Genomic DNA, 11,593 nt, shown 5'->3' with positions numbered 1-11,593 from the left:
GAATCATTGGTGCTGATCCAACGTAGTCTGGTAGCTTCACATCATTCATCATGTATAGCCGTCAAACAACACCCCCGACTGCTCCTTTCAACTACATCCCGGGCAGTGTCGGCTCGGACGTCACATACTACTCCCAAGCCTCATCACCAGAACCTCAACTCGCTGGCCCCACCCCTCCACGGTCACCAGTCCGGCAATATGGACCTGTTCTCCTCCCCAAGGTCCGCATGCAAGATCAAGTTGCCGAGCCCACCAGTGGTCCCATTAGACATCGCAGGACGACGTCTACCTCATCCAGCATCGGCTATGCCTACAGCCCTTACTCACGGCCAGCCTCGATGGTTCGTCGTGATTCCAGTCCTTTCAACCACAACATCCACAACGCTCACAGCACAATGACATCTCCCGTGTCAACAGCTTCCTCATACGACTTCAATCTCTCTACTCTCAACTCTCCTATCACATTCGCACAACAGCCCGAGCTTCCACGTCGGTCTTCGTACGTCAGCTCGCACTCCCGCTCTACTTCAGCCAACCGAGCCCGCCATGCTCGCGCTGGCTCTGCTGGAAGTGTTGATGAGCAGGTTATCAGCCGATATGGCTTCCCCACCTACCGCAACATGCCCAGCTACGTCACTGCTTCAAGTGCGCCTCAGTCCAGCCTGAGCCTCGTCACTTCCCTTCCATCGTCTTACTCTTCAGTTCAAGACATGCCCAGCTTTACCTCTACTTGCACTCAAGACTTTGTTGTCCCAGAGTTCGAGGCGGCGCCGGCTGTGCAGTACCCCTCTTTCACAGATGTCAGTTTTGACAGCTTTCAGCAAGTCCCTGCTACATCGTCTCTGGTAGAGTACCTCTCCTCTACCAACCCCTCCCCATCTCTAGTTCGCCGCGTCACTAGCGCACCACGCGGCATCAACAACCACTTCTGGTGGGACATCCGCAACCTCCGCAGCTGGGAAGACTTCAACATTACCACTATCAAGTCTATCCCCTCGGTCCTTCCTCTTCTTGAGGTCCCTGTCCCAGCCAACTACCTTCCCCAGCCTTGCCGCCAGAACCTGCAACCAGAAAACGAGTCAGCGCTCCAGGACATCTGCACAAACTACTACGCCAACAAGGTCAACGCTGCGCTCAAGGTTGCTCAGGGAAACTCTCACATGGTCATGCGCGCCATCAAGCCCGTCGCCGGTCAACGCCAACAACCAGAGTTCGTCTCCAACTACCCCTCCGACTATGAGAAGACCCTCTTCGGTGACAGCCGAGGCCGCGTCGTCGGTCTCGTCAAGTGCTACGACCAATGGAACACCGGCATGCGCAGCGAGTCACCTCCCAAGCAAGTTCTCTACCTCCAGGGTCTCGCTCACCTCCACCGCGTCATGCGCGAGCACGGTTGCCGCTACGGCTTCATCATGACCGAGATCGAACTTCTCTGCGTCCGCTGCGGTGGCCCATCCTCCTTCTCCACCCCCGACCCTACAACCGTCAACGCACAAACCGGCGTGCCCATTTATGGGTACTTGGAGACCTCTGCTCCCATCCGTCTCTCAACTTCCGGTTCGCACCCCGAGACTGGCGACATCCAACTGACCGCCGCCCTCGCTCTTTGGTACCTGCACATGCTCGCCAAGGAGAACCCCTTTGAGGGTATGGGCACCTGGCGCATGGACGTTGGTGGCCCTGCTGCGTTGACCAGGCAAAACTTCTTGGACAAGGACACTTGGATTCCTAAGCCGCAGCTTGGCGAGAAGAGGGAGGCGAAGAGGGTTAGGGGTTGGGTTTTCCCTGACGAACCATTGAGTAAGAGGGAGTGTGGTAAGGGAAAGAGGGGAAAGTCTATTGGTTAATTGGTTGAGTTTGGTAATGGTTATGAGGAATGATGGTATGATGAGATGATGGATGATGGGATGGGATACGATAAAACAGCTGCTGGTCAGCACAAGCTCTCTTTTTGCATTGAGCGGCGTTTTCTTTCTATTGGGCTTTAGCAGCATTACCTGGCGTTTTCTTGATAACACAGCATTTACATGGCGCGATAGTTTTGGGTTAAATATCTTAGTAGTTCAGAAGCAATGGTACTTCTCACCATCAACGCTGTCCCTCATAGTCTGTACGACGCTTGCTTTTGAACCCAAACACCAGATTTGGGGTAACCCGCCAAACCACATGTGCCAACTTGTCAGCCTAGTTCTCGATATCTAAAGACTGTTCAAGCTCTTAATACTTATCCTCCTTCATCACACATCTTACCTCACTTTCTCAAAAAGACTGGGGCCATACCGTATGAAGACGCCTGTCTTCCTGTCTCCAAAAGGTGGGACTTCTATTTGGCATGTCTGCAAGCTTGCGAGAACTCCAAATGCAAACGGCCCCAGCCTCATGGTCACCTTCTCTACCTTCTGACTCCCAAGAACAACCACAGGTACCGGTCGTGTATTTTGCGCCTCTCGAAGAAGTAGACGGATGCAGATACGTGCATGAGCTGTCTGTTATGATGGTCCAAAACACCGCTCAGGGTTTTGGGAAACCTTCTCTCCTTTATCACACTCTACTTCTAAAATGCTAAAACCATTATTTACACCCCTTATAGACTTTTTGTAGTATGGAGTGTTTGATGCGACCCGATACAGAAAACAGCATAGTCATGTTTGTAGGAGGGCAGACGACCACAAAGCGACAACAAATCACGCATGATGTGGTCGCTTGCTTGATTGTCAACCTCAAACCTCGCTTGGCCATTATCGTGTTGGCACTCCTTGTCTCGTCTGTGTAAGATCTGGTCTTCAAAACTGACATGGCATGCTTCGATGTAGATTTATGCTTAGATCAAAGATTTGATAAATCTTCACGGGTATTAGGTCTTCGACTATCGACACCATATCTAACATTTTGTGTGGACAGTCCGGAAATAAACACATATCTCCGAAGTTCTACGCCGTAACACAATCATGCACTTCCGTTCACAGCAAACCTTCACCGGGGCGATTTTTCGTCCCTCCATCCAAAGGGAAAAAGGGCCCAAGACACTGATGTTTGGCTGAAAAACTGCATGAAAAATCGCACATAAGATGAATCTAGGGTTTTTGGTTGCTTTATATACCATCTTGACCATGGAAGCCATAATGCTAGTGGAAGATATAAAACACTGCTCCGTTACTTAGTCTGTTCTCTATACTATCATCTGTATCAAAACCTCCAAAAAGTGTGACATTCTCGACATGTTTTCTTCTACGTTTTCGCCTTTGCACAAAACGTACTGGATGCAGACATGGGATCAGCCCGTCTTTTCGGCGGGATGGTGTTTCGACTTGAGCAGCCGCAAGCATAGCGCATTAGTGTTGGGTAAGTATACGTAAGGCATATGCCTCGCTGATCTTCCGCTCACCATCCAAGTTATTTGAAATTGATCGGAAGCTGCAACAGCTTGTATATCTCATGGTGTTTTGAGCCAATGTTCGCAAGCCAGGCACAGATGAGTGTCGTTCTACCCAGGTCCTTCTTTCCATCAAGTACATCATTTTATCAAATATCAAGGTGATGATATTGTTTGCGCATGCCTATCTTAAGTGAACATCTTTCGGCTGGACCTGGCTCAAAAAGAAGATAAGAAAATTCATGTCCTGGTTATCTGGTCGCATTAGGGGCGGCAGGCTTCATGCGTGTTTTTGGCATAGTGATACAGACACTCGGAAATACTTATGATGTACGTGCTGTCCCACCTTCTCGAAGATGGTTTTGGCAGACTCGATCGGTCCCCCATGGCGATGCCTGAATTGTGGCGTGACAGACTTCGCAAACATGCTTGCTGCATAGGCCAGTACAAGCTTCCGGATAAAAGTATGGAGAGTGTAAAGACATGGTAGGTCAGCGTCGTAGTACGGTTGCATTTGATCCAGCAGTAGCACTATTTGCCGAAAGGGTCGCGTCGCAGCCGTGGAAGCCGTGCGGATGTCAGTGCGTCAAGTGGGTAGGGCCCGACATGAGAGCGATGACGCTCTGTTGCTTCGGTCTGCGTCCTTCCTATCGGCAACGATGGAAGTTGGTGGGAAGCGTCGGATGACAAGTACCTATCCATCAGCCTGCAGGTACCGCTTTATGCCGGCCCAGAGGCCGCTGTTCGCCGTCGAAGTAGATGCGCGTTTTGTAACATGGGTACCTGGAAGCCTGTTGATGTGTTTGGCGATGCAAGGCAGTGTGCCAGAAAACGTGACAGCCAAGGTGGCATGTGGTGATGAGTAAATAGATGCATCGTGGTGGTCAAAGGGCAGGGACAGTGCATTGACCGCCACGTGCGCTAACGATGCTGGGAGGGAAAGCCGCGATTCTGATCCACACAAAATTAACTACTGCCCCTCCATCATCACGTCCCGCACAAGCTGCACAAGCCCGACGAGGCGCAAAATCGAGGGAAAAAGCACGCGTGCCTTTATCCTGACACAGTCCCTCCCGCCAATTCTTACCCCATAACGCTGTTTGCGGGTGCAAAGACAGCAGTAATCTCGCCCGATCCCCCACTGCCACTTCTCACCGCACCCACCACCCTTGGCTTTCTCTAGCCCATCACCAATACTCGCCGCAGACCCTGTCACATACTCGCAACCATGGACGTTGCCGGCCTGCGGGATAGGATTCAGGCGACTCTTGACGCGAACGCCGCCATCAGACAGCAAGCTGAACTCGACCTCAAGCATGTGCGTGTTGAATGCCGGAAGAATGCCTACCAGACGGCAGACTGATAGAAATATAGGCCGAAGAAAAGCCAGGCTTCACCGACGGCCTGCTGAACATCCTCGAGCAGGAACAGAACAACGCCGTGCGCCTGTCGAGTAAGATGCGCCTACAACCACTCTACACCCGTGGCCTTCATCACTAACGCGTGCCTACAGCCGTCGTCTACCTCAAAAACCGCATTTCCAAGGGCTGGTCGCCTGCCGAAGAATACAGCCAGGCCATCCCCATACCAGAGGAAGAAAAGGCTGCCTTCCGCAGTCGCCTCGTCCCCGTCCTCGTCGCCTCCCCGCCCCAAGTGCGCCTACAGCTTATTCCTACCCTCCAAAAGATTCTCGCATACGATTTCCCTGCCAAATGGCCAGACTTCCTCGACATCACTATACAACTACTGAACGCTGGAAACATCGAGTCAGTCTTCGCGGGTGTCCAGTGTCTGTTGGCGATATGCAAGATCTACAGATTCAAGTCGGGAGAGAACCGCGCAGATTTTGACAAGATAGTTGCCATGTCCTTCCCTCAGCTGCTGAATATCGGAAACTCACTGGCTGGTGAGACGAGCTTGGAGGCTGGCGAGATATTACGGACGGTGTTGAAGGTGTACAAGCATGCCATCTACGTAAGATTTTCACTGGCATAGCATATGACGAGTGGCTGACCAGACCATAGTTCGATCTCCCCGCATCCCTGCGCGACCAGCAAGTCATGGTTGGCTGGTGCACACTGTTCTTGACTGTCGTCGGCAAGGAACCCCCAGAGTCGTCTCTCCCCGAAGATCTCGACGAGCGGGAAGTAAATCATTGGTGGAAGGCGAAGAAGTGGTCATACGCAAACTTGAACAGGCTATTCGTTAGGTACACAGAAAGACTATGCATGACTCACTTGGGCGTGGCTAATCACCAACAGGTACGGCAACCCGTCTGCGCTCGGCAAGAACAACGAGATCGACTATACCGAAGTAGCCAAGACCTTCATCACCAACTTCGCGCCCGAGATCCTCAAGGTCTACCTCCAGCAGGTCGAGAAATGGGTTGGGAAGCAAGTCTGGCTGTCAAAGGCCAGCTTGTACTACACGCTCAACTTCCTCGACGAGTGCGTCAAGCCCAAGTCCATGTGGACCCTCCTCAAGCCGCACACCGACAACCTCATTGCCCATCTCATCTTCCCTGTCCTGTGTCAGTCGGATGAAGACATCGAACTCTTTGAGGAGGAGCCACAAGAGTACCTACACAGAAAGTTGAACTTCTACGAAGACGTGACTGCCCCCGACGTTGCCGCGACAAACTTCCTTGTTACGCTCACCAAGAGCCGCCGCAAGCAGACATTTACTGTGCTGAACTTTGTCAACGAGGTAGTCAACCGATATGAGGCCGCTCCCGACAACGAGAAGAACCCAAGAGAGAAGGAGGGTGCGTTGCGCATGATTGGTACTCTCTCTGGCGTTATACTAGGCAAGAAGAGCCCGATCGCAGACCAGGTCGAATACTTCTTCGTCCGCCATGTGTTCCCCGAATTCCGAAGCCCCCACGGTTTCCTGCGTGCTCGCGCATGCGATACCCTCGAGAAGTTCGAACAGCTTGATTTCAAGGACCCGAATAACCTCATCATCATCTACCGTAACATCCTGGAGTCCATGGCTGATCCGACGCTCCCGGTCCGTGTTGCTGCTGCCCTGTCACTGCAACCCCTCATCCGCCACGATGTTATTCGAACCAACATGAAAACGAACATTCCCCAGGTTATGCAGCAGCTACTGAAGCTCGCTAATGAAGTCGACGTTGATGCGCTTGCCAACGTTATGGAGGACTTTGTCGAAGTTTTTGCTCCGGAATTGACTCCCTTCGCCGTGGCGCTGAGCGAACAGCTGCGTGACACCTACCTGCGTATTGTGCGGGAATTGGTATCAAGAAACCAAGAGAAGGGCGACGAAAGCGAGTACGGTGACTTCCTTGACGAGAAGAGCATCACGGCTCTTGGTGTCCTACAGACCATTGGTACTCTTATCCTTACCCTGGAAAGTACACCTGATGTTCTTCTACATCTAGAGACCATTCTTATGCCTGTTATCACCATTACCCTCGAGAACAAGCTTTACGGTATGCAAACCTGTAAATCCAGCCGCTTCAGCCCCATACTAACGTCTTCGCAGACCTATACAACGAGGTCTTTGAGATCATCGACAGCTGCACCTTTGCTGCCAAGAGCATATCCGGAACCATGTGGCAAGCATTTGAGCTGATACACAGGACATTCAAGGCCGGTGCTGAGCTATATCTTGAGGGTATGTGCCTTCTTTCTTGCCGGTCACCAATATGTCTGCTGACTATGTATAGATATGCTCCCTGCGCTTGAGAACTTTGTCAACTATGGTACACCCACCTTGATCCAAAACCGGTCTTATCTCGATGCAATTGTCGACATGGTCAGGACAATCTTCAAGGACGACAAGGTTGGTGGCGTTGATCGCATCTGCGGTTGCAAGCTAGCCGAGATCATCATGCTCAACATGCGTGGCCATGCCGATGACTACGTCCCTGAGTTTATCGGACTTACAATGCACGTGCTGATGAATGATGAACCCAAAGTAAAGTCTTTGAGGATACATCTCATGGAGGTTGTCATCAACTCCATCTATTATAACCCTGCTTTGGCGCTTCATGTGCTTGAGACAAACGGCTGGACCAACAAGTTCTTCAGTCTCTGGTTCTCGAGCATCGATAACTTCACTCGAGTTCACGATAAGAAGCTCTGTATCTCCGCCATCTGCTCCCTTCTCACACTACGAGCTCAAGACGTTCCTGTAAGCGTACAGCAAGGCTGGCCACGCTTGTTGCAGGGTGTTACCCGTCTATTCCAGACACTCCCCGCAGCTCTGAAGAGTAAGTTCCCGTTCATCCTGGTCCACTAGCGATAACTAACACCTGCATAGACCGTGAGGAAGCTAAGAAGGAAGACACATTCGATTACTCCGCCGAGTTCGAGGAAGAGGAAGACGAGGAGTGGGAACAAGAAGCTGACTGGAACAACGAGGCGGACGAGACTGAGGATGTCAAGGACGAGAGTGCCGCTTATCTCGACTTCTTGAATGAAGAGGTATGCATATACCGCCCGGTATTGGAGATGCAAGCTGACCAGAAATAGGCTCAAAAGTTCAGTTCGATCGATGATGACGACGATGACGAGCTAGAAGAGGAAAGTCTCCTTGAGACACCGCTTGACAAGGTCGAGCCATATGGCATGTTCAAGCACGCATTGCTACGTAAGTATAATCCATCGAACCGTGCCGCAAATTCATACTGACTGTATATCAGGTCTTCAACAAGAGCAACCTGCGCTGTATGAGAATCTTACCAAGAACCTAAGCGCAGAGGAGCAACAAGTGGTCCAGGGTGCTGTCCACCAGGCCGATATCATCGCCCAAGTTCAAGCCGAGGCTCAAGCTGCTGCTGCCAATGGACACCCAGGATTGCCGCCACAGTAGAAGCATGATTTATCATTCGCGTCATCAATAAAATCTGCCCTAGAGGTACACACAAGGCTTCGCTGTTTCGAGGGCCCACGAGAAGCTCGGCGTAGATCTTCAGGCTACAGTTTGACGAGGCCAAACTCGGAGATTGAAAGGCGAAGTAGGGCCTGGGCCTTCTAGTTGGCCTCTTTTTAGCGAGCATACTGGCGTTTTGACTCTTTTCAGGGAAGACGCTTTGGACCGGAGGTTTGTTCCGGCGGCTGCTAGTCAGACGGTGTAGTATGGCGTTCGTTTGGTGTGTTAGTATCATTGTTATGAAAAAGAGGAGGACGATATCCACGAGAGGCACCATTGCTTGGAATGAGATCATGTATGCGGAATGATGTTGTCGCCGGCCTTGAAGGCTACAGTAGATAGTGCACCTGACATAGGAGCAAACTTTTCAAGACTATCGCATTGACTTGCCGTGAGACCTTTACGCCAATATCATGATTTATCCGGGATTTACGATCATGGTTAATTAAAAAAGGCGCGTGGCTGCCCTGTCGATCGTAAGGGAGGCCGCGGACCACGCTATCGATAAGCCACCGGCGCAAAGCGTCATCGTGGCTTGTTGATATCCCGCGCGAAACGTGGTAGAAACTACGCCTACCCATCGCAACTCGACAGCCATCTTGACACACCTATCGCTGCCCAGCAAAGACTCCTCATCTCTACGCGACTACCAATCTTCGGTTCTATCCTAACGAGCGACCTGATTCACCTAGTACAAGTCCGACTCCCAAGCGCAAACGATTGCTGCATACGGTCGCATCTCCCTACCGTCATCCAGCCTCAAAGATACGTGTTACAAAGCCCCTGGGCAGAGTGCTTCCACCATGTCGCGTCCAACAGTCTCCAAAGCGCAAACCACGTACCCGATCTTCGTCAGTAGTGTGCCTATACGGACTCCATGAGACATATACTGACTTGGTACGCCCGCATGCAGGCTGCAACATTCGCTAGTAACAGACCGGGCGTTCTCGTGGTGGGCGGAGGTGGAGGAGCAGGGAGAAGCGGAGTCAAAAACCAAATTACAGCATACGACTTTACTTCACGAGCGCCGACTATACAATCTTTCGCGGAGATTGAAGCGAGCAAAGACGATTCCATAACTTGCTTGGACAACCTTTCTACAAAAGATGGCCTAATCTTGTTTGCTGGAAATGGCAGTAGCGAAGAAGAACGGTTGAAGGGTAATAACGAACATCTGCGGGCGTTTGAATTGAAATATTCAAAGAGTGCCGAGAAAACAGATGGAAAGGTCGATTTTGTCAGTAAGACTCAGCTCTTCAAGACACCCAAGTCGGACGGTGGTAAAAAGGAAGGCTACCAGCGGATTGTCAAACTATCCCCAGCACGTCGGACGACGTCCAGCACACCCAGCAGGCGAATTGGCGCGATCGCGTCCAGCCTCGCAGGAGATGAGAATGAGATTGTCATCTTCAGTGCAACGTCGACTAAACCAGCCGATCAAGATGTAATAGGACGAATCGATCTGCATCAAGGCCAAGAAGCAAACGATCTGGATATCTTTACACAAGAGGAAGGAGAGTTCCGGATAGCCTACGTAACAGATTCAAATGTCTTTGTCCAGGATGTGAACTGGGACTTCGGCCAGAGGAAGACTAAGGGCAAAAACGAACACAGGAAGCTCTACACAATACCTCACGTTGAGAAAGGCGCCAAGAGTAAGCTGAGATGCGTACGGTGGCTTTCGTCGAAACACCTGTTGTTGTTGAAGAACTTGCCCAACAGGACCGGAGTCGAGCTGCTCCTTATACATCTTTATGAAGATGGCCCAGCAAGCGTCGTTCTGCGGAAAACACTGCCCAAGCACGTAAAAGCGGCAACAGATATGGACGTCAGCTTGCTTGATGCCGACGAAGACGGCGCCTACCAGATTGCAATTGCGGTCGCGGCCATTGATATATCCTTGACCGTCTACACAATGGACTACCACGGGCCAGCAAGAGATTCTTTGAGTTCATTCCATGCATTCAATAGCTACGATAATGTAAGTGGAAAACATACCCGTAAAATCCGATATGTGCTAACAAAAGCAGGTTCACGATGTGCAAATGACGAAAGCCGTCTTCTCGCCATTCTTCAAGCCAGAGGTGTCAACTGGCCGTCAAGATCCACCCCAGTACTTGCGTCTGGCAAGTACGTCGTTGGGAAACACGATCAGCGTGGAGACCTTTCAGTTGCAATATACCGGATCTCGCTATGTGCTCCAGACAGCGCGTTCGAGAAACTTGTTCACAGCGGCTACTTACCTTGTTGGGGCCATGATAGTAGCAGTCATTGCTCTACTAATACAGTCATTGGTGGACCCAGAGGGCAATCTTACCAAGGGTATACTACCTGCCAGTCTACAGAACGCGGCAAGCCGACACAAAAGCTTTGGCGAGACATTGCGCGACAAACGCCACAGCGCCATTCTCAACAACGCCAACTCACCAGTGGTCAAGACATCGCACCGCATCGCCGACTTACTACACCTTCACCTCCCTCATGTCATCTCCGACACCAAACCATCGGAGCCTTCAGGCCAACAAAAGGCCCTCGTTATACATCACGACCCAGAGTCTGACGGTACTCTCAGCACAGAAGTTCATGCTGGAGATGAAGATGTTTTGAAGAAGCATGCCGCCGCTCGAAAGTGGGAGGAGCTCAGCCATGAGGAGAGGAACCAATGGAAAGAGAAGCTGAGCGATGCTGGCATGTGGGCTGTGGGTGAAGGCGAAACTATCCTGAAGTCGATATTCTTTGGGCAGCTCGGTGGAGCAATTGGCCATGCTGTTGAGGGCGCACTGGCTGGCTAGATCGGAGACATCACGACGGAACAACGATGTAATGGTCATTGTGGATACGATCGGGCAATCGACGTGCGTGCTTCATGGCATGTGATACTTAATGTCAATTTGATGCTGTGCGGTGAATGGATGTGTATCATAGTGAACGGGGGGTGTCTCTAACACATGAGTGCCATAGGATCACTTTGTTGTACCGGTAGCAAAAGTAGAACAACTAGCAGATGATGCATTTGAATCGCAACATCACATTTTATCGTTGGATGAGCTTGTCTCCACTCACCTTGTAATTCTCACCGCCGTTACTAATTCCAGACGCCTCGTCCTGGGTTGCGCTTCCCCGGTGTGCGGATCGGGACTAGCTCCCGAGGCTCGCGTGAGGTCAAAGCGCTAGTCCGCGTTCGTGACATACGTCGGGCCTGCGTCCAGTAACTTTGGCAACACCAATTCTCCCCACGCGCCCCTTCTAATAACGGTTCTTCTCTCCTTTTCATGGATGAAGTGAGAACACAGACTCTTGCTGCGAGAGGCTTCAGTTGAAGCA

At 51.3% G+C, this 11,593-nt stretch overlaps 3 protein-coding genes across 3 annotated transcripts; all 3 read left to right on the top strand.

Annotated features, from left to right (window-relative positions):
* Nucleotides 1-50: 50 nt before the first annotated feature.
* GT037_000322 (uncharacterized protein) lies at nucleotides 51-1,847 on the top strand (the record flags this gene model as incomplete). Its single annotated transcript, XM_038925369.1, has 1 exon — nucleotides 51-1,847. The coding sequence occupies one exon, from the start codon at nucleotides 51-53 to the stop codon at nucleotides 1,845-1,847; it is 1,797 nt and encodes a 598-aa protein (XP_038791225.1).
* A 2,754-nt stretch (nucleotides 1,848-4,601) lies between these two features.
* On the top strand, nucleotides 4,602-8,209 carry GT037_000321 (arm repeat-containing; the record flags this gene model as incomplete). Its single annotated transcript, XM_038925368.1, has 10 exons — nucleotides 4,602-4,691; nucleotides 4,748-4,826; nucleotides 4,887-5,347; nucleotides 5,398-5,582; nucleotides 5,635-6,824; nucleotides 6,878-7,009; nucleotides 7,062-7,607; nucleotides 7,658-7,821; nucleotides 7,870-7,987; nucleotides 8,040-8,209. The coding sequence occupies 10 exons, from the start codon at nucleotides 4,602-4,604 to the stop codon at nucleotides 8,207-8,209; spliced, it is 3,135 nt and encodes a 1,044-aa protein (XP_038791224.1).
* An 863-nt stretch (nucleotides 8,210-9,072) lies between these two features.
* On the top strand, nucleotides 9,073-11,061 carry GT037_000320 (uncharacterized protein; the record flags this gene model as incomplete). Its single annotated transcript, XM_038925367.1, has 3 exons — nucleotides 9,073-9,120; nucleotides 9,183-10,250; nucleotides 10,300-11,061. The coding sequence occupies 3 exons, from the start codon at nucleotides 9,073-9,075 to the stop codon at nucleotides 11,059-11,061; spliced, it is 1,878 nt and encodes a 625-aa protein (XP_038791223.1).
* Between the last annotated feature and the right edge of the window lie 532 nt (nucleotides 11,062-11,593).

The sequence above is a fragment of the Alternaria burnsii genome (assembly GCF_013036055.1).
Source record: "Alternaria burnsii strain CBS107.38 chromosome Unknown 705, whole genome shotgun sequence".
In the NCBI taxonomy this organism is placed as follows: Eukaryota; Fungi; Ascomycota; class Dothideomycetes; order Pleosporales; family Pleosporaceae; genus Alternaria; species Alternaria burnsii.
This window is presented reverse-complemented; position numbering and strand designations above follow the sequence as displayed.